The 23,272-nt window shown below is 35.6% G+C and overlaps 1 protein-coding gene across 8 annotated transcripts in view; it reads left to right on the top strand.

Moving 5' to 3' along the window:
- Window positions 1-23,272, top strand: part of RPS6KA5 (ribosomal protein S6 kinase A5) — an 82,132-nt gene that overhangs the window by 9,525 nt on the left and 49,335 nt on the right. For 4 of the 8 annotated variants that reach the window (XM_017882316.1, XM_017882317.1, XM_017882314.1 and 1 more), the window contains 2 exons: window positions 15,618-15,701; window positions 18,513-18,616. In XM_017882316.1, the coding sequence (XP_017737805.1) occupies window positions 15,618-15,701; window positions 18,513-18,616 (188 nt within the window). Of the gene's footprint in view, window positions 1-15,580; window positions 15,702-18,512; window positions 18,617-19,355; window positions 19,540-23,272 lie in introns of all 8 variants that reach the window. The other 4 variants (XM_017882321.1, XM_017882318.1, XM_017882319.1 and 1 more) reach the window with 4 other exon arrangements.

Here is a 23,272-nt window from a genome sequence, read left to right as displayed (position 1 = left end):
AGTAGCTGGGACTACAGGCGCCCACCACCTCGCCCGGCTAGTTTTTTGTGTTTTTTAGTAGAGATGGGGTTTCACCGTGTTCGCCAGGATGGTCTCGATCTCCTGACCTCGTGATCTGCCCGTCTCGGCCTCCCAAAGTGCTGGGATTACAGGCTTGAGCCACCACACCCAGCCTTTCCCCCACCCTTAAGAAGGTTCTTTATAATGTCCCCCACCCTTAAGAAGTTTCTTTTTAATTCTCCCCACCCTTGAGAATGTACTTGGTGAGCTTCACCCCCTGCCCCCAAAACATTGCTGATGTTAACTTCACTGCCTATGCCAAAACCTGTAAGAACCAATGATAATTCCACCGCCCTTTGCTGATTCCTTTTTCGGACTCAGCCCGCCTGCACCCAGGTGAAATAAATAGCCATGTTGCTTACACAAAGCCTGTTTGGTGATTTCTTCACATGGACACGTGAAACACTCAGAATGGTAGATCCTCTGACAGCTTGCCCCGTGTGCCTGGAAAAGCCACAGACACTCAACGCTGTGAAAGCAGCCAGGAAGGGGACTATACCCTGCAAAGCCACAGGGTGGAGCTGCCCAAGGCCATGGGAGCCTACCTCTTGCATCAGCGTGACCTGGATGTGAGACATGGAGTCAAAGATGATCATTTTGGAGCTTTAAGATTTGACTTCCCTGCTGGATTTTGGACTTGCGTGGGGCCTGTAGCCCCTTTGTTTTGGCTAGTTTCTCCCGTTTGGAATGGCTGTATTTAACCAATGCCTGTACTCCTGTTGTATCTAAAAAGTAATAACTTGCTTTTGATTTTAGAAGCTTGTAGATGGAAGGGACTTGCCTTGTCTCAGATGAGACTTTAGACTATGGACTTTTGAGTTAATGCTGAAATGAGTTAAGACTTTGGGGGACTGATGGGAAGGCATGATTGGTTTTGAAATGTGAGGACATGAGATTTGGGAGCAGCCAGGGGAGGAATGATATGGTTTGGCTGTGTCCCCACCCAAATCTCATCTTGAATTCCTACATGTTGCGGGACGGACCTGGTGTGGAAGGTAATTGAATCATGGGGGCACGTTTTTCCCATGCTGTTCTCATGATAGTGAATAAGTCTTACGAGATCTGACCATTTTAAAAACAGAAGTTTTCCTGCACAAGTTTTCTCTCTCTTTACCTGCTGCCATCCATGTAAGATGTGACTTGCTCCTCCTTTCCTTCCACCGTGATTGCAAGACCTCCCCAGCCATGTGGAACTGTGAGTCCATTAAACCTCTTTGTTTTGTGAATTGCCTAGTCTCAGATATGTCTTTATCAGCAGCGTGAGAATGGACTGATACACTCTGTCTGCCTTCTCTTCTCTTTAACCTCTTCCTCTTTGACCATTTCTGTTACTGTTTAAGCATACATAGTCTTTCTGTCTTAAAATTTTAAAAATGGGGAGATGAATGGACTGATAAATAAAAAGGAAAAAATATCTCAGAATACCATATTCCCGCCTAGGTATTGTCTCATTGTTCTCCTTTGTCAGTATTTGTCTTTATTTACTCACATGTCCCTTACTCCCTCATCAATTCGAATTCTGCTTGTACCCCCTTGCCCCCCCCACCCCGCCGCCATCTACTGAGGCTGTTCTTGCCAGTGTTACCATTGACGTGCATGTTAATACTTTTTAGTTACCTTACTTGACTGCCTGGTAGTATTGAACTGGAAATCACCTCTCAACTTGGCTCTGTGACACAGCACCCACCGGACTTTCCTTCTCTCTCTCACTGCCTTTTGTAGGCCTTTCCTCTTCTACCTGAGGATTCCCCTAAAAGCTCAGTCCTAGGTACTCGTCCCTTTTTATGCTGTACTCTTTTTACATGCTGTTCATTCCCAGCCTTCTCTTGGCCAACCTTCTCTTCTGGGCTCAAGACCCAAATATGTGAACGTTGTATCTCCACTTGACTCTTTGACAGGCTCCTCAAACTAAACATTTTCAAAACGGAAGTGATCTTCCACCAAAATCTGCGTCTCTGTCAGTGTATCACAATTTTATATTATAAATTCTGGCCTCATTTGGTCTGGGAAATATATTTAATCTTCAGGAATTTGCTTTTTATGTATGTTTGATGTTTCTACTCATGATATTATACTTATCTCTGTATATATATTAGTAATTCAAAAAATCCTGGAGTACTTACCATTGCCAGGTATTGCACTAGACCCTAGAAATACAATGGTGAACATAACAAATTCCTTAACCTCCTGAGCCTGTATTCTAGAGATATTTGTCAAGTATTCATATAATTATTTATGGGTTTTTTGTTTCTTTTGTTTGTTTGTTTGTTTTTTGTTTTTTTTTTTAAGATGGGGTCTTGGTCTGTCACCCAGGGTGGCAAGATCTTGGCTCACTGCAACCTCTGCCTCCTGGGGTCAAGCCATCCTTCCACCTCAGACTCCCAAGTAGCTGGGACTCCAGGCGCACGCCACTATGCCGAGCTAATTTTTGTATTTTTTGTAGAGACTGGGTTTCACCATGTTGCCCAGGTTGGTCTTGAACTGATCTCAAACAATCCGCCTGCCTTGCTTACCCAAAGTGCTGGGATTATAGGCATGAGCCACCATGCCCAGCCCATATGATTATTTATAGATGATGGTTTGCAGCCTAGATTACATGCAGGTTAAAGTAAATTTATTTTAGAAACTTTAAACATATTTTATGATAATGAAAATTTGCTATTTTTACTGTTCTGTTCTCAACCAGAAAATTCGATCAGGCTCTTGAGATTCTGAAAATAACGAAACATTTCTAATGTGCAGGCTAATATATATCTTCCATAGAATTTTTTTGGTAGTACAGTTTTACAAACATTTGTTGAGTTCTAACTTCAAATCAGAGAATTTGGTAGTTATTGGATATTTGATTTTAATGTTGGTGACTTTAAAGACAGTTAAAAAAAAGTGTTGGTAAAGTGATAATAGCTTCAAAATTATGTCTGTTCATATTTGTAAGCAAATAATGTCAGAAAGGACACATTCATGTTTATGCTTAAATATGGTATATGCATTCTGTTTTTATAATTTAACAGTGAGCATTTGAAAATTTTCAAAACAGATCATTAACATGAATCCCCAGGTAGATAAATACAACCATAAGGTTCAGTTAAGAAAAATAATGTGTTGACTGAACAGTACAGAGTATCTGTACTTAAAGGGAAAAGACTCTGGATTTACGACTATTTTCTCTTTCCAGAAGTAGAAAATCTAACCTTGCTCAATTCAGATAATGTTATTTATTGATTAATTCTTTGAACAATGGAAGAGGCATTTTAGTTAGGGGGATATTTTTCTGGTTCTCTATTTCCTAGCTTTGGGACATGAGGCAAGTTACTTAGTCGTTAACCTCTCTGAATCTTAATTTCATCATCTGTAAAATAATATTTATCATACCTAATTTATAAGATTGTCATACAGACACAATGAATTAATGCTTGTGAAAGTACATTTTAAAGTGTAAAGCACTATATCCGTTCTATTTTTGAGAAGTACTGTTTACATTTCAGATTACTGTGAGCAAAATTAAAATATACCATTGAGAATTTAAAATTATTCTCTTTATTTTCTTACATTCAAGAAAGTTTTAAATTACATCTTTCTCTAATAAATGCCTAGCTAATCATGCCACTTTCAAGTTTCTGCTCTTTTAATGTACGTATCTCAAGATGTGTGGGTAAGGGTCGGGTTCCATAAAGAGCATGTTTGCATTGAGAATCAGATAACCTAACCCTAAACCAGCTTTTTAGTTACCTCTGTCTCCCTTCCTGATTGATTTGTATTGACATGTAGTCATGGTTTTTTTTATTTGCATGTGTCCTGAAAATCTATTTGGTCTCTGATAATAAGCCCTATCAGTCATTTGCCAAAATCAGTGACTCTAAGATAATTTAGTTATTTCAAGGTAAACATTGAATTGGAGGTGTTGGGAAAATAGGAGACCTAGAAACCAAAGTGTTACCCTGTTGCCCCAGTTCTTCCTCTCCTAAAACACTGTTACACAATATTCAGATGCTAACGCATTAGCTTGAGCCATTCATTAGTGAGTTTTTTTTCCCCCAGATATCTGAGCAGACCTTTGATTCCCCTCCAAAGGATTGGGGGTAAACAGGGATTGCCTACCAACTGTCTGCTTTGCAGATCCCTTTATAATTATTCTTATGGCAGAAATTTTTGACTGTAGTAAAGTTTATTCATAATATGATTTTTTTAAAGGTAGATTCAATGTGAGTAACAACACAGAACAACAGGGACAACTTTTGAAATGAGATTATTTTCACACAAACTTCCAAATATTATATATTCCATTTGTTCAAATAATGTTAAATATGTATTTTTAAATTTACTTGATAACTATATTTAGCAGTCACAGTTTATTTTATCTATTTTCTAAGAAAGAATTAAAATTATTCAAAACTATGCTGAGTGTCAGGGACTTTAAAGCCCATAAGGGAATTTAGCAAAAGATATCCTAGAATAATAAGAATGCATAAGTGTGAATAATAAATGTTTATATTTTCCAAATTTCTCTTTAAAATGTTATGCTATAAAACAATAAAAATAGAAAATGATATAACTGAGTTTATGTGCCCACTATTCACATTTTCAGTTATGGAAATTTTGTAATTTTTTTCCATTGATTCAGTGAATATTGATTGAACATCTCCTGTGATCCAGGCACTGTTCTGTCTCAGTGTTGAGATCTTGTAATGAATGAGCAAAGTGGACGCAAATTCTTCCTTTACACAGGGAGGCAGACAGTAACAAATAAGTATTTCTGTAGTATGTTAAATAGTGGTAAGTTGCAAGACAAGTATAGTAGGAAACAGGAATAGGGAATAGGGTGGCTACACTTTGAAATCAGGTGGTCAGAAAAGGCCTCACCAAGGTGATAGTGCAATAGAGACATGAAGGAAGTGAGAGTGAGCCATGTAGATATCTCAGGAAGGAGATTTCTAGTTAGAGGGATCAGCCAGTATTAAGGCCCTTTAAGATGGGATTATGGAATGAGTGAGGGTTAGAGGCCATTGTAGGCATACAGAATGAGTGAGAGTTATGGTAGTAGGAAAGGACGTGGAGGTGATCATATGGAAGAAGGATTGTACAGATCACTCAGGACATTGAAGATCATTGTAAGGACTATGGCTTCTTCTCTGCACAAAATGGGGAGCCATTGGGTAGTTTTGAGTAGAAGAGTAGCTATCTCCTATTTTGGAAGAATAATTCTGGTTGATAACTGTGATAATCCTGTAGTGGGACAAGTGTGGAAACATGAGGTCCAGATAGAAAACTGTTGCAGTAATCCCAGCAAGAGATGGAACTAGTCTAAACTGTGGAGTAGCAGATTTTAGGACTATTTTGGCATTAGATCTAATGGAATTTTTTAATGAGTTAGATGTGGGGTATGAGAATTCAGAAGAAATCTAGTGTAGCCCCAAGGTTTTTGGCCAGAACAGCTGGAAGGATGAAATTGCCATCAACTAATATGGGGTAGGCTGCTGATGGGGAGATATCTGGGGTGGGGAGAGAAGTTCAGTTGGACAGGTTAAGTTTGAGACATTTATTAGACACACAGCAGAGATGTTAAGCAGTGGGCTATATGAGTCTGGAATTTGGGAGAGAAGTCTGGTCTGGATCTATGAATTTGGAAAACAATGTGGGTTGTCTCAGAAGACAAGTGAAAAAATGTTTCAAGGATGAAAATGATTAACTGTCATATGCTATTGTTAGGTTAAATAAGATGGGGACTGAAGATTGAGCATTGACTGACTCAGAGTTAACCTTAGGAAAGAGAATACCAGTAGCCTTATTGTCATCCACATATGCAGACAACTTGGGGTTTTCTGTTAAAAGGAATAGTGAAATTCTGTGAAGAGCATAGCAGAGGATGAAGTGAGGTCAAAAGAGGGTTTTTTCCCCTAAGATGGGAGAAATTACAGATGTCATACACTAGTTAGAATAGTCCTGAAAAGGAAGTGGGGTAGATATACTAATATCTACCACCCAAACCCTGATATCTACCTCCTATAATAATACAGCAGATAAAGTGGGAAATTGCTGGAACACTGTCCTTGAGAAGGATAACATCAAACGCATAAGTGAGTTTGTGCGTGATCATGCTACTAGTGCTTAATGAGTAGCATGGTCAGTTCATGCTTAGAAACTGAGGAAAGTTGAATTACTAGGCACAGGTGGTTGGAGGTTAAGTGGTATGTACTGGCAGCTTATAGAAGGTCTTCTCACTGAGTGTGAGGAAGGGAATGGACACATCGAGATTTTAGGAGAAAGGAGATGATGTAAAATAACCAACTAACAATGTGGGAGAGTGAACAGATTAGGGAAATGAATGTGTTTGCGGAGTACTATTAAGATCCACGTGAGATTCCTGATCATGAATTTAAAGTGAAATTGGCTGGGCTCATGCCTATTATCCCAGCACTTTGGGAGGCCGAGGTAGGTGGACCGCTTGAGCCCAGGAGTTTGAGACTACTCTGGGCAACACAGTGAGACCTTGTTCCTATAAAAAAATAAAAAAATTAGCCGAGCATGGTAGCACGTGCCTGTATTCCTAGCTACTTGGGAGGCTGAGCTGGGAGGATCACTTGAATCTGGGAGGCGGGGAGGGTGCAGTGAGCCAAGATCCTGCCACTGCACTCCAGCCTGGGTGACAGAATGAAACCCTGTCTCAAATGAGTGAGTGAATGAATGAATGAATGAGTGAATGAATGAATGAATGAAATTGGCCAACCTGATTGTACGGTTTTCTCCAACAACGTGTAGCTGCACTGGTACAGGTAAAGAGTATGTGGTGGATTAAATTTAATTGTATTTTAGTACCCTTACTTCATGTATGTGTATCCATTAACGATATATATTATGTATGTTTTTTACATGTACGTATATGACATATTCTATTGCAAATTGTTTTTTATTTGACCTATTCTTGAAATTTATCCAAGTTGATAAATGGGATGTTTCATTTATTTTAACTGTTGTATAATAATCCTTTATATTAGTTATCCAGTCTATCTTTTCTCCTACTGAGGTACATTTTGGTTTTTCTATGTTTTCTCTATCACAGTGTTGCATTTTTCCCCTGATGTTATTGATTTGTTGGAATTCTTTAAGTATTATAGATACCAACCCTTTATAACTATATGTTTTGTAAATTTCTTTTCTAAAATTTTAACTTGTTTTTAATTTTGTTTAATATTTTTTGTCATTTAGCATTTTAATATCCAATGTACTAATCTTTTCTTTTAAAGCTTATTTTTTTAATTAAAAAACATTTTAATTGTGGTTAAAAAAACACAAAAATTACTATCTTAACTGTTTGTAAATGTATGGTTCAGCAGCTTTAATAATGCTCATTTTGTTGTATAGCAGATCTCCAGCACTTTTTCATCTTGCAAAATTGAAACTCTATACCTTTTCCCCCTTCTCCAACCCCTGGCAGCCACCATTCTACTTTCTATTTCTATGAGTTGGACTACTTACGATATCCCATGTCAGTGGAGTTGTACAGTATTTATTTTATTTTTGTGACTATTTCACTTAGCATAGTGTTCTCAAGGTTCATCCATGCTATAGCATGTGACAAGATTTCCTTCTTTATTAAGGCTGAATAATATTCCATGGTATTTATATGCCACATTTTGTTTATTCATTTACCTGCTGATGGACATTTGGGTTGCTCCCACCTCTTGGCTATTGTGAATAATACAGTGAATGTGGTTGTGCAAATATTTCTTCAAGAGCCTGCCTTCAATTCTTTTGGATATATACCCACTAGGGGGATTGCTAGATCATATGGTAATTCCACTTTTAATTTTTTGAGGAACATTCATACTATTTTCCATAGCAGCTGCACCATTGTACATTCTCACCAGCAGTGCTAAAAAGTTCCAGATTCTCCATATCTTTGCTAACACTTGTTATTTTGGTGTTTTTGTTTTTATAGTGGCTATCCTAATGAGTGTAAGTTGAAATCTCATTGTTATTCTGATTTGTGTTTATCTCTAATCATTAGTGATGTTGAGCATCTTTTCATATGCTATTAACCATTTGTATGTTTTCTTTGGAGAAATGTCTGTTAGAGTCCTTTGCTCATTTTAAAATCAGGTCATTTGTGGGTTTTGTTGTTTGTTGGTGTTCTTTGTATGTTCGATATATTAACTCCTTATCAGATATATGATTTGCAAATATTTTCTCCCATTTGCAGGTTGCCTTTCATTCTGATTGTTTCCTTTGATTTTCAGAAGTTTTTAAGTTTGATATAGTCCCATTTGTCTATTTTTGCTTTTGTTGCCTATGCTTTTGGTGTCATATCTAAGAAATCATTGCCAAATTCAATGTCATGAAGCTTTTCCTATGTATTTTCTTCTAGGAGTTTTACAATTTTAGGTCTTACATTTAGAGTATAAAATCAGGTGGAATTACTTTATATTTTTAATACAGATAACCCAATTACCTTTTAAGTATTTGTTGACTAGTCAGTTAATCTTTTCTCTGCTTATTTAAATGCAACTTCTGTCATATAACTAAGTTCCCATGCATACTTATGAGTCTGTTTTTAGGTTCTTCACTGAATTTCATTTGTCTATTTGCCTCACCCTGCATCAGAACCAAAATATCTTAAAACATCTGGCTGGCCAGGGGTGGTGCCTCACACCTGTAATCTCAGCACTTTGGGAGGCTGAGGCAGGAGGATCACTTGAGGCCAGGAGTTCAAGGCCAGCCTGGGCAATATAGCAAGACTTCATCTCTACAAAATATTTTAAAAATCAGCTGAGTGTGTTGGTGCATGCCTTTAGTCCCAGCTACTCGGGAAGCTGAGGCAGGAGGTTCACTTGAACCCAGGAATTTGAGGTTGCAATGAGCTGCGATCATGCCACTACACTCCAACCTAGACAACAGAGCAAGACTTTATTTCAAAAAAGAAAAAAAAAAAAAAGCTGTTACTTTATAGTTAAGTCTTGATTCTGAAAAGGTGAGGTCTTTTTCCTCTTCACCCTCACCCTACCTCCCTCTCCTTTCCCCTGACCTTCCTCTTCCCTCTTCACTGTCTATTCTTTGCTTTTTGTGTTCCTCCACATGAATTGTGGGATCTAATATGTAAATTAATTTGGAGGGAACTACAATTTTTGGATATTGACCTCTCCAATCAATGAATTTGCATCAGTGAATGTTCAAATCTTCCCGTGTATTTGGTTGTTTTTTATGTCTTTCAAAAATATTTTGTACTATTATCTGTAATATTTTATACATATATTATTAGACTTATTTCTATTTATACTTTTGTTTCAATTGTAAAATTATCTTTAAAACTGGAATATTTATGTTTTCTTGCCAGAGCATAGGAATGTTGTTGACCTTATACATAAAACATTGAATTCTTATTAGGTGCACAAATTTAGATTGACTTGGATTTTTGTATAGATGACTACATTGAAAAGAAAAAAGTGAGAACCACTATTTGTAATAATGGCTTTGTTTCTTTTCATTTCTCACACTTTTTAGTTTCTGTGTGTTTGGGGATGATTATTTTGTTTGAGTTTGGCTTGGTTTTATTGCTTTGTCTACCAAGTTTTATATGTATATGTGTTTTTTACATTAAAGAACATGTGTTTTAGTCATTTAGTATGGTATTTGCTGTAGGTTTTTGGTAGGTAAATTATATTTTTAGTATCTAAGAGTTTATTGTTATAGGGAAATTCTTATGGTTTTCTCTTTAACCACATAAGGATGCGAATTATATGAATAGATTTTTGTTTTCAGTGTTAGACCATCTTTCAATTCCTGGAACAAACTTAACTTTCCATGATGTATATTTTTTATACATTGCTGGATTTTATTTGCTAATATTTTACTTAGGATTTTATTTTCTAAGTTGACCTATAATTTTCCTGTATAAAATTGCATTTGTCATATTTTAGTATCAAGGTTGTCCTAGCACCATGAAATGGATTTGGAATGGTTTATGTAATAAAGATACATTTCCACTAAGGCTTTGTATGGAGTTCAGCTTTCAAATCTGGCCAGTGTGTTTTTTTTTCCGTTTTTTTTTTTTTATCCCCTTTTTAGTGAGTACACATAGCGCTTTTCAAATAGTGATTTAATTTTTAAAATACTTACAAGTATATTAGAGTTTTTATTTCTTCTGAATGTTAGCATTTTTGTAAGAAAATTGTATTATTCTTGTTTAAATTCTTTGACATCAGTTTCTTCAGAATTTCCTTACTTTTAAAAACCTTCCTCTGTTACTATAGTAATGTTTTCTTTTAAATTACTGATATTATTCATTTGTTACTTTTCTTGATGCTTTGTTAGAAGTGTCCCTTTTATTAGTCTTTTGTAAGAGAGAGCTTTTGTCAAGCCTTCCATTTTTTTTGCTTTCTTTGATGAAGTTTATTATTTTGTGCATTTTACTTTCTATAAACTTCTTTCATATTCTTTTTCTAAGCTTTTAATTTGGACATCTAGCTCACTAATATTTAATCTTTTAAAATAAAACTATGAATTTTAAAATAGCTCTAGCTGCATCCCACAAGTTCTTATATATAGTATTTTTATAGTTATTCTAATATTCATTGTCACCTTTTCTTTGAGTGGTGTCTCATACCTGTATCCAAGCACTTTAAGAGTCTGAGGTGGGTGGATCACTTGAGCTCAGGAGCTTGAGACCAGCCTGGACAACATAGTGAAACTGCGTCTGTCTACAAAAAGTACAAAAATTAGCCAGGCATGGTATCATGAGCCCAGCTACTTGGGAGGCTGAGGCAAGGGGATCACTTGAGCCTGGGAGGTCCAAACTACAGTGAGCTGTGATCACACCACTACACTCCAGCCTGGATGACAGAATGAGACCTTGTCTCCAAAACAACAAGAAAAGAAAGAAAATAAAAAAGATGTATGCCTGAAAGACTGTGTTTGTATTCTCTAATTGATAGAGGATTTTGGATATTTTCATGAGTATCATTCAAATCTTGAATATCTTTACTAATATTGTTCCTTCTTGATCTGTCGGTTTATAAGAAACATATGTTAAAATACCCAAGATGATTGTGGATTTGTCCATTTCTCCTTGAAGATATCTCCATTTTATTTTATTTATTTTAAGGCTTTTCACAAATTTTGAGGGTATTCAAGCTTGGGAATAGAGTTATTTCCCTAGTGAAGTGTTCCTTTTATTATTTTGTAATGTACATAATTTTAATAAGTCTTTTGCTTTAAAGTTCATTTCTCCTATTAATAAAGATACTCCAGCATTCTGTTGGTTAGTGTTGTCTGATACAACTTTTTCCATCTCTTTACTTTCGATCTTTCTTTGTCATTATGTTTTAAGTGTGCCTTTTGTAAATAACATATAGCTGGATTTTATTTTTTGATCAAGAGTTTCTTTTAACTGGTGTGTTATGATACCTGTATATTATGATTACTGATATATTTTTATTTCTCTTTTTTTGCTTTGTGTTTCTCTTTGCTTCTGTTTTCCTTTTTTCCTGTCTTCTATTTAAATGACTAAGATCTTTTTATTTCATGTCCGCCTAATGGTCTAGAAGTCATGTATATTCTATTTCTATTCTTTTAGTAGTTATTACCCTGATTTTATTTACTTATTTATTTTTATACACAAGGCATTTCTGTAATATTACCCTGATTTTAAACTTGCGCTCTGACTTAACAGAGTCTGAAATTATCCATTATCTCTCAGACAATCATGACCACTACAAGAACATTAGAATGCTTCAACTTCAATTATTTATCTAATTTTTATATTATTTCGTATTTTAGTCCTACCTGCTGAATTTCCACAAGTTAATCATTACTGTGTAGTTATTACTTTTATAAATTCAATGCTTGTTTATATTTACTTACACATTTGTTTTCTCTGCTTATTCTTGCTTCTTGCATCTGAGTTTTTTCTTTCACGTTCAGTTTATTTCTTTCTAAAATACATACTTTAGATTTCTTTTCAGCAAGGATCAATGATTAATAAATTCTGTCTTTGTCTTAAAATGCTTTATTTTGCCCTGCATATTCACTGATAGCTGCTGGGTATAAATAGATCTAGGAATGGACCTGTGAGATATATATATATTGAGAGATATGTAGATATAGATACAGATACACACACATATACATACACATACATATATATATGTCTCTCTTTTTATTGTAAAATAAAACAGATTCAAAAACAAAATAAATGTATGGCTCAGCGAATTATTGTAAGGCAGCACCCTTGTAACCACCACTCAAGTCAAGAAATAGAATGTGGCCACTCAGGAATATATTTTTATTTAATCTGCTTAGGACTTTTGCAACATTCTGGGTAATTTTCTCAAATTTACTAAGTCTTTAGTAAGTTTTACTAAGTCTTTTTTTTTTTTTTTTTTTTTTTTGGAGACAGAGTCTCACTCTGTGGCCCAGGCTGGAGTTCATTGGTGTGATCTCTGCTCACTGCATCCTCCACCTCCCAGGTTCAAGCATTTCTCCTGCCTCAGCTTCCTGAGTAGCTGGGACTACAGGCATGTGCCACCATGCATTTTTAGTAGAGACAGGGTTTGAGCTGTGTTGGCCAGGCTATTCTCAAACTCCTGACCTCAAGTGATCTGCTCACCTTGGCCTCCCAGAGTGCTGGGATTACAGGTGTGAACCACCATGCCCAGCAATTTTACTAAGTCTTGAGAAAATTATCCAAAATGTTGCAAAAGTATCCTCTAATGTACTGTCTTTCTTTAGCTGTATCTAATACGTTTAGTCTGCCTTTTTTATTGCCTCATTTCTCTATTTGCACAGCTCTGTTTCTTTTTCTCTTTTTTTTTTGAGTTAGGGTCTCACTCTTTCGCCCAGACTGGAGTGCAGTGGTGCGATCATGGCGCACTGCAGCCTCGATCTGCTCTCAGGTGATCCTCTCGCCTCAGTCTCCCAGGTAGCTGGGACTACAGGCATGTGCCACTACGCCCTGCAAATTTTTTAAAACATTTTGTAGAAACAGGGTTTCACCATCTTGCCCAGGCTGTCTTCTTTTGTGTCTTTTATCTTTTGCAGCATGCTGGTCATTTACAGATTGTTTTTCCACTGTTTCCAGTAATCCTTCTATTTGTTGTATCTGTGGAGTCTAGTTCACTTCCTTAGTAATATCAAGACATCAAGGCTTTACAGGAATTCTGGTCAGGCTAAGTTGTGAGAATATCTCTGGTTCTGTCATGTGTCCCGGGGTGTCACCATGTTTGGCCAGATTTTCCTACTTCTCCATACCATGCGGAAGAGTAAATTCAGATCTCAAATCTAAGAAGCATAAACCTAGGGATTTAAGATCACAGGAGGAACTTTGTTCAACGAGGGTCTAGAGAGAAACAAATGAGTGCTAGCAGGTGAATTTATTTTTCTGTAGTTTGTTTTCACTGAGGTTTAGCTTTCGTTGGTTTCAAGGTTTATGCAAGAGTGGTAATTCTAGCCCATCTCATTTGAGCTGACAGCCTCATCTTTTATCCTCACAGGGTATTAAAACTCAAGTTTCTGGATTGCTGAGACCTGTAACAACTCACCTTTCCTCCCTTTGTGTAGCCACAGCACTAGGTCATATGCCTACCTCTCTGGTTTTCTGTACCCACTTCCTGGCTGGCACCCAGGAATTCCCCTTTCTTTCTTGTGAGCCTGGTCTTTGGCGGTTACCAATGGAATATGTAATCCTTTTTAAAAATAAAACATTTCTAGATATTTGTGTGGAGATTTGCCAACATTAAGAGTCTTTCTAAGTATGGGATGAGAAAAAAAAACTGTTTTCATTGGTAATTTTACACCAGAATTTATCTGTCACAGGCAGATATGATTAGGACAAAACACTGGCAAATAAAAGCTAGGAATTAATTCATCAAAGTCTTTACTGAGAAATACTTGAGTCTGGCATTTGAGTTGCTATTGGGATTCCTCCTTAGAAGAAAACCATCTTTTTATCCAGTGTTATTGAATCCTTTTCTCTAAGGAGCAATGAAGCCTCCTTGATTGGCTAATCACTTAAAACACATGAGTATTCCATATTAATAATCTGCTAGTATGTTGCACACATCCCACTCCTGCTAGTTTTGTTCATAATCAAGTAAATTTTCATTCACAATTTTTTTAACTGTGATGACTAATGTTGCTTATAGTATGGGCATAAATGTCAAATAGGTTGTCTCCTTGAGAAAATTGTTACTTGAAAAAAGTATTGTATTTTGAACAAATAATAAACCATAAGCATAGCAGAATTGTTACCTTGAAGTCTTTCCTGCTCCTGTCAGAAACTCTGGAATATGTTTTATGGTACATCCTTCCCCTGTCAAATCTCATCAGTTTGTCTTCTTGGTACAATTATTTTAAGGCATTATGCATCTTCGTAGGCAAATAAATAAAAATTCAAAAGTTACAATTGGTGATATTTTTACAAATAGAAAATAAACTCTTAGGAAGTTTAGGCAGAGACCTAAAAGTTAGAACCCAGAGGGAATAACACAGGAGGAAGCAAATATAGATTTAGAAATACAAGATGGGTAAGATGACAAAGGTTTAAAATAATTGAGAGAATTAAGAAATGTTTGTCTTTGTTTACTACTATTCTCACTGATTGGAACTTCTCAACACTTAAGCCTTAATTTTTCTATCTTCTGGAATTTCTATCAAATAAATAATTATTTTTTAATGTATAACCTATCAGCTCCTCCCCCAAAGCACCAGATAAGCTAAAATGAATTATAAGAGAGGCCAGAAATTACATGGAAAATGTAGAAGAAATATCTTATAAGCACTTAACTTGGGGTGGTTGTGAGCTTACTCTAAGTTGAGATAATAAATGAGCTACATAATTGCATAATTGATCATCTAAAAAATAACTTTTTAGGTTAACTTTCAGGCATGATATATTAGCCCTTTTGAGTTTTTAAAATTCTATAATAAAGAAACATCTGCCTTTAAGAAATAATGTTTTTTTAAGACGGTTTTGTTTACCATCGTTAAACATAACATTAACATTGTCAAACCGACACAAGATGGTAAGGTAGAAAAAAAATTTTTTATCCTTTTTTAATCTTTGGGTTTACTATTCCCACTTCTTAGAATTTGGTATTTCCTCCCTCTTCAGGTTTCCCAGTGTTTTCTCAGTCTTGCCTAATAAAGTCATTCAAACTAATGTGTTAGACAGTTCATGTTGCCTTACTAGGACTATTTGCATTCTTAAAAAAAAAGATTAAATCAACAACTGAAATATACACACATACAAAAAGTGAACAAGAATGAATGAATGGATTCATGGAAAGGATGGATGGATGGATGGATGGATGATGGATGGATGGATGGATGGATGGATGATGGTACCATTTCATGCATGAGAAGTCTTTCTGATGGGATAACATATACCCAGGACTCATATTAAGTAGATGGTGGTCTGTTCCAGTGAAGAGAGGGTCTGTCAGGTAGATTCTACCAGTACTTTGCCACTATAGTGTATCTCAACCACTAACATGTATTATCAACTTTCTTCTTTTGTCACTTGTCATACTAGCTTGAAATCAAATCCCTTTTTTGTTTGTTTGTTCAAGACTGAAAGAGCATATTCCTTTTGTGGAACTATTGAATACATGGCACCAGATATTGTCAGAGGGGGAGATTCAGGACATGACAAGGTATGTTCTATTTTTGATGCTTCTTTATATATTTCTATAAAGTGTACTATAAGAATCCTAATTAACAACTTAAGTCATCTCTTCAACAGAGCCGTCTTTCTGGTGTTGATTGTCCTACCTTCCTTTTTTTCTCTTTTGCTTTGTATTCCTGAACACATTATGATATCTAGTATTTTGGAGGAAAAAGATAATAGAAAGGTTAGGACATTCTAGATTTCCCTTCTAAAGGTTTTATTGGTGAGAATTGTGTTTTATTTTATAGAGTAACAGTCTTATTAAAGTTGAGAGCTTAAAACTAGTCAAATAATTTTTATTTTATTTCCATTGAGAGAGCCTATTTCTTAGAGTACAAACTGTGACTCCATTCTTTTAAAAAATTATGGACCTGTAATCCCAGCACTTTGGGAGACCAAGGTGGGCGGATCACCTGAGGTCAGGAGTTCGAGTCCAGCCTGGCCAACATGGTGAAACCCCATATCTGCTAAAAATACAAAAAATTAGCCCAGCGTGGTGGTGAGTGCCTGTAATTTCAGCTACTCGGAAGGCTGAGGCAGGAGAATGTTTGAACCCTGGAGGCAGAGGTTGCAGTGAGCAGAAATCGCGCCATTGCACTCCAGCCTGGGCAACAAGAGTGAGACAGTGACTCAAAAAAAAATTACTTACTTATTTTTGCATGAGACCATGGCCTTTTAGGATGCAGCTGAACCACAGTGCAATACAGAATTGTCACTGCATGTAAAACTGCACGTTGTTCCTGTTTGAGTCGTGATGAATGGTTTTGGACAGTATTTTTTGGCATTTTTTAATTTCTCCTAGAAAAACATTTGGAAACATAGTCATGTGTATTACCTTTAGTTAATATTTGCTTTTTAAGCTGTCACTGAGAGGTCAATGAAAAGGGAATCAGTGATATTTTCTTATTCCCAGTTTCTGCCTTTAACTTTCCAGAGACACTGGAGACTGTTGATTATCTTCCCAACAGAAATAAACATTTTAACAACCCTAGGAGAAAGAAAAAATCCTGAGTTCTAGATAGTTTAAGTTTGTTTTCCTAAGCCCTCTAAAAAGCTCAATTTTTTTGGCCTCCTCTCTTCCCTTTGTATGTGCAAAATGAAGATTCTAGAAGAAACTTTCTAAGTAATTATGTTACAAAATCTAGGTCGTGGATTTTTTCTGTATTAAAGGGTACAAAATTTGTTCATTTTTTAAACACTTCTGTTTTATTAATAGCTTTATCCAAATAAGGTGTTCTATTTTTTGGTTCCCCATCTTTCCTTCTCCTGCATTCCCTTTCAGAGTCCCACATATGCAGTTCAGATGTCTGGCCGTGGAGAATCTCTGGTCTCCTTCCTGATGACTAATCATATATTTAAAAGCACGTTCTTCAAGTTTGTGTGCTATTGGTTTTGGGACCCAGGGCTAAGAATCTGATTGTTGATCTCTTGTCATTTGAAGAATATGGTTTTGAATCCAACAGCAAAACATTCTGAGGGTTCTGACTCAAATGGCAGTCAAACTGCTTGTATAAATAGAAGAGTTTAATTGCTGGTTTAGTTTGCTTCTTGATATTCTTTGAAGCTGTTGGGGAATTTGGTAGGAATTTATACCTGTTAATTTGAAAATTATCTTCAAAGACCTAATGGAACCAATTTTCACATAAGAAAATCTTGTATTACTCCTAGAATTTCTACCTACCTAAGGTGCAGAATATAGGTAGTCAATAAATATTTTTTCCCACACCTGGAACAACCTGACAGTTATTAAATTAGATAATGTATGCAAAGTGCTCATCATAGTGCCTGGCGTGGGGAAGATATTCAGTAAATACCTTTGCTCTCATGATTTTAGTCTTCCTGATGTGTTTTGTATGTCAGCACTCTGTATTTTCTTAATATTCTAAGCCCATAAATTTTGTCACCTCTCTGAAACTTAGGCCCCGGAAATTCAAAGCAAATAGTTTGAAATTTTAACATCTAGTTAATATTTCTCACTGGTGTACACTCATGTGTTCAACAGTTATTAAAATTCTGATTTGCCTAATTACAAAAGAAGTAATTTTCAATACATCAAGATTCTTTAGGCCAGGCTTGCTGGCTCACGCCTGTAATCCCAGTACTTTGGGAGGCTGAGGCAGGTGGATTGCTTGACCCCAAGAGCTTGAGACCAGCCTCGGCAACGTAGTGAGACCCTGTCTCAAATAAAATAAAATAAAATAAAATATTCTTTAAATTATGTATAATTTGCTATGTTCTCAGTTCAGGTAACTGCATTTATAAATTGGTTTCCAAATTAGAACACATTTTATTTTATATTATTTTAGATCTTCCCATCAGTGAAGACTCTGAGGTTTATGTGTGATAGGTTCTAGAAGAAAAATTGATTTAGGTAGTTAGGAAAAGATAACATACCTTTCTTTGTATGTGGTATTTTTTTTTCATTTTTTTGTTCTTTGATTTTGGACATTTCATAAGGCTCACTGGAGCTGAATACTTTAGTTCCCTATCATAAGCCCAAAGAAATATCACCTACTTAAAATATTAAAAATTTATATCAAGTTTAAATTTTTTTAATTAATCAAGGTAAATGGTTACTAGTTTAAGAAATAACACGCTTTCTGTGCTGAGGATACTTGGATATTTGTTCTCTAGATGTCTTTCTTGAATGTGCTAATTTAATACTCCTTACATAGAAGGAGGTGTACAAAATCATTTTTTAAAACATTTTCCTAATAGATAGCTTCCTTCCTTTTTTCTTTCTTATAAAATATTTTAGTTGATAATTCTATAAAATGAAATTATTGTTGTTTTATAGGCAGTTGATTGGTGGAGTTTAGGTGTTCTAATGTATGAATTACTAACTGGAGCATCTCCTTTCACTGTTGATGGAGAAAAAAATTCCCAAGCTGAGATATCTAGGTAAGATTTGACAAAATAAAATAAATGCCTTGTTTTCTCAAAGGAACTGATCACATTTCTACAGTTAGGCTGATGTAAACAATACTTTTTTTAAATGAGGATAGACAAAGTGATGTTTATGTAGTAAATTTTCTTTTCTATCATATAGCATATAGATATGTTACCTTTATATTTCTTTATACTAATTGTGTGTGTCCAACTGAATCTGAAGTTTAACTTATGATCTGTAGTGTCATGATTTTGGTGTGCCCCAGAGCACTTAGAATATCGTCTTAAACTTAGTAGATACGTCATATATTGAGAAGTTTATTTAATGGATACTTTTTTCTCCACTGTATATGTAATTTATTTCTTTGTGACTTTAACATGAAGAAACAGTAATGGTATTTTTGAACTCATGAATGTAGGCTCAACAGAAACAAATACCGTAAAATTATCCTCTTGTAGGTCTCAGAGCATTATTCTCTTATTTTTCCTTCATAGCAGCTATCACAGTTGCAGTGTTACATTTTTGTTTATAATTATTTGATTAATGTCTATCTGTCACACTAGATTGTAAGCTCTGTGAGAGTAAGGGACATGTCTGGCTTTGATTCTCAGTACTTGCTATATAGAACTCCGTAAATATTTGAGGGATAAAATGGGTTAATGAACAAATAAGTAAATAGTGACCAACATTATACTAATTACTAGTTATGTTTTGTCCTGTTTTACTTGAATTTTATAACTTTGAGAACAGATTTGGCATTAAAATTAAAATTGAGATTCCACTTCCAAAGAAGATGGAATAACAGGGACCAGATTTACTTTCCTGCCTGAAACAATTTTAACAATGGGCAAAATACATGAAACAACAGATTTGAAGACATTGGACATCTGGAAGTGAAGGACAATGATCTTTGAGAGGCGGAAAAATAAATGAGGTGAGCCCTGTGATTGCCCCAGCTTACTGCCTTGAGAGCATTTCCAGGCTACAAAACCCAGACGCAGTTGAGGAGGTGGAACAGAGAGTCCAAGAAGATCAAGACAGCTAGCGTTTGCAGGCCAGAGCGTGGGAGAGAAGAGTGGCACCCAGAGGGAAGTCCAGGGATGTGCGGAGGTATTCAGTTGAGTATTGGTAAGCACACAGTGAGGAAACTATTCCATATAGTTAAGATGTTATTTCTTGCCAAATTGAACTGTAGATTCAATACAGTCACATTTCCAGGAGGCATTTTTTTTCTTTAGAAATTGACCACCTGGGTCTAAAATTCATTATGAAAATGCAGAGGACCTAGAATAGCCAAATTAGCTTTGAAGAAATAGAAGTCTTGAAATAAACTTTGTTCTAAGTTACAGTAATTAAGACATTGTGGTTTTGGTGTCAAGACAGACAATTGATCAGTGGCAAATGATTTTTGACAAAGATGCAAAGTCACTTCTGTAAAGATAGTTTTGAACAAATGGTGCTGGAACCACTGGCTGTCCAGATGGAAAAACGTGAACTTCAAGAAATACTTCATACCATATAGAAAATTAACTCAAAATGGATTATAGACCCAAATGTAAAAGCTAAAACTATAAAACTTCTGGAAGGAAACATAAAGGAAAACATTGTGAGCTTGGTTTAGGTAAAGATTTCTTAGATATGACACAAAAGTGCAATCAATAAAAGAAAACAATAAATTGGACTTCGTCAAAATTAAATATTTCTGCTCTTCAAAACTGTTTGAGAGAATGAAAAGACAAGCCACAGACTGGGATAAAATTTTAAATCATATGTCTGCTGAAGGACTGGTATCCAGAATGTAGAAAGAATTCTTAAAACTCAAGAAAACAAACAACCGCGTTTAAAAATGGGCAAAAAATTTGAACAGACAATTCACCAGAGAAGATGTGTAGGTGGCAAATTAGCACATGAAAAGACTATCAACACCTTTAGTCTTTAGGGAAATGCAAATTAAAACATCAATGAAATACTACTATATACTCAACTAGTATGGCTAAAAATAAAGAGACTGATAATACCAGGTGCTAATAAAGACATGGAGGAACTGGAACTTTCATACACTGCAAGGGGAAATGTAAAATGGTATAAAAACTTTGGAAAATAGGCAATTTCTTAAAAAGTTAAACGTTACTCACCGTCTGATCTGTCCATTCCACTCCTGGGTAATTACCAAGGGAAATGAAAACATATGTCTATATAAAAACTTGTGCATGAATGTTCATGACAACTTCATTTGTAATAACCAGAAACTGGAAATAACCCAGATATCTGTCAACAAGTAAGTGGTTAAACAAATTGTGGTTTATTCATACAAATGGAAGACTCCTTAGCAATGAAAAGGAATTTATCTAAGACATGTGCGGTAGTGCACCTGTAGTCGCAGTTGCAGAGGAGGGTGAGGTGGAGGGATTGCTTGAGCCCAGGAGTTTGAGGTCAGCCTGGGCAATATAGCAAGACCCTATCTCTTAAAAAAAGGAATGATTTGTTTATACACTTGCAAATGGATGAATCTCAGAATAATTACACCGAGTGAAAGAAGCGAGAAAATACAGAATTTATACCATATGATTCCAATTCTGGAAAATGCAAACTAATCTACAGTGACAAAAAGCAGAATAGCAGTTGCCTGGGGACTGGGATTGGGGGAGGTCAGGAGAGATTACAGTGGAACATAGGAAAACTTTGGAAGGTGAAGAGTATGTTTATTATCTTGATTGTGGCAATGGTTTCACAGGTGCATACATATGTCAAAACTTACCAAACATAGAACATTTTCTTCCATGAAATTAAAAAAAATACAGTTATATACTTTGTGTATGGGAATTTTATTGTACGTCAATTGTACTTCACTAAAACTGTTAAAAATTTAAAGTGTACCTATTCCAAGACAGGCTAGAAAAATGATTTCTCACTCTTTCAGTTTATTTAGTGCCAAAGTTAAGTGAGCAGTACTTCTTTTTAAAATCAGAGTGAGTTAAAATCACACCTCTTATGAAAAATTATAAATATGACTTTGTTTATTTTAAATTGATTTTTTGGCAGTTTGAAAATACCTCAGAATATAGGAAACTGTGGCCACGGTCCTGAGAATTTGGGTCCAGTTGCAAGATCATACCTGTCATGGTGACAGGTACTAAGGGTGGCCTTAGCTTGACAACATTAAGTGGTGGCTTCTCTAATTCCCCTCTCTGATTCCACATATACAGGCAATCTTTTTAAAATAATTTTCCTTTCCACTGTAGGTCTGAGTGTGGAGAGAAGTATATTGCTTATGATGGCAAGAATATTCTGAACAAAGTAATGTTCACGTTTAAATTGCTTTTATTCCCTTTATATTAATCAATTGGCATTCTGGTTTTAGAAAGAGAAAGAGAGCCTGAATCAGATTGTCTAAAACCTTACAACTAAAGCAAATAGACTTTTCAAGAATTTGAATAGGATTCCTTCCCTTTAATCAATTAATTATCCACTTTGTCATGGTGTCAACCTGTAATTTCATGGTTTGTGTGTGTGCGTGTGTGTGTGAGAGACAGAAATTTACAAACAATGTGATAACTAAATTACCCTACACTACATTTTCCTTTCAAAATAATCATTCTGAGTATCTTTCCTGGCATAAATCTTTTTTTTTTTTTTTTTGAGGTGGAGTCTCGCTCTGTCGCCCAGACTGGAGTGCAGTGGCCAGATCTCAGCTCACTGCAAGCTCCGCCTCCCGGGTTTACGCCATTCTCCTGCCTCAGCCTCCCGAGTAGCTGGGACTATAGGCGCCCGCCACCTCGCCCGGCTAGTTTTTGTATTTTTAGTAGAGACGGGGTTTCACCGTGTAGGAAGAAGGAAATCTTATATGTATCATTTAGATAAATGTGTCATTATCTGTCCCCCTTTTGTCATCATTGAATTTTTCCATTCATTAATTATTATGGTCTTCCCTGAACTCTGCATACTTTCCATATTTTTTGTTTGAAATGATTCAAAGTAATGTATTATCTAAGTTATCTGTTTGCCATTTTTATCTACAGGTAGCCTAGAATAAAATGTTTTCCAGTATATCATATTTCAAAATATGCTAAGAACTTACAATGAGAAGAATCTTAGAGTCCAACTTCTCCCCTGACGTAAGAATCCCTTTGTCTGTGAGAATCCCTGATAGTTTTGCCATCATGGAAAGGATGGAGCTTATATAAGGTGTTTTTAAGGAAGCTATGTTCATTAATGGACAACTTTAGTTTATGAGTTTTCCCTCACTTAAACTGAAATTACTATTTTCTCATTTCTGAATGTTGATTTTGGTCCTGCCTGCTCAAGAACATGGAATAATTCTATTATTTCTTTCCAGACATTACCTTAAGGATAGTTTTATCTAGGATAAATCTTTCTAGTTCTTTTAGCTATTCATTAGAAGTCATTTCTAGATTTCTCATATCCTGATACTATTTTGGACAAATATTAAATTATCAGTATTATAGATTGGAATGACTGGTTTTTAGCTTTTCTGTGAGTCTGTTTCTTATTTTTTAAATATATGTACCTGTGCTTTTCTTACGTGTCTTACACTAGCTTTTATTTTATTTGTTAAATTTATTTTATTTATTTATTTTTTTAATTTTGAGATGGAGTCTCACTGTGTTACCAAGGCTGGATGTAGTGGCACGATCTCGGCTCACTGC

This window comes from Rhinopithecus bieti, unplaced genomic scaffold (genome assembly GCF_001698545.2).
Source record: "Rhinopithecus bieti isolate Rb0 unplaced genomic scaffold, ASM169854v2 scaffold_12086, whole genome shotgun sequence".
NCBI classification, from domain to species: domain Eukaryota; kingdom Metazoa; phylum Chordata; class Mammalia; order Primates; family Cercopithecidae; genus Rhinopithecus; species Rhinopithecus bieti.
The sequence above is the reverse complement of the archived record's forward strand: the minus strand, read 5'-3'. Positions and strand labels throughout refer to the sequence as shown.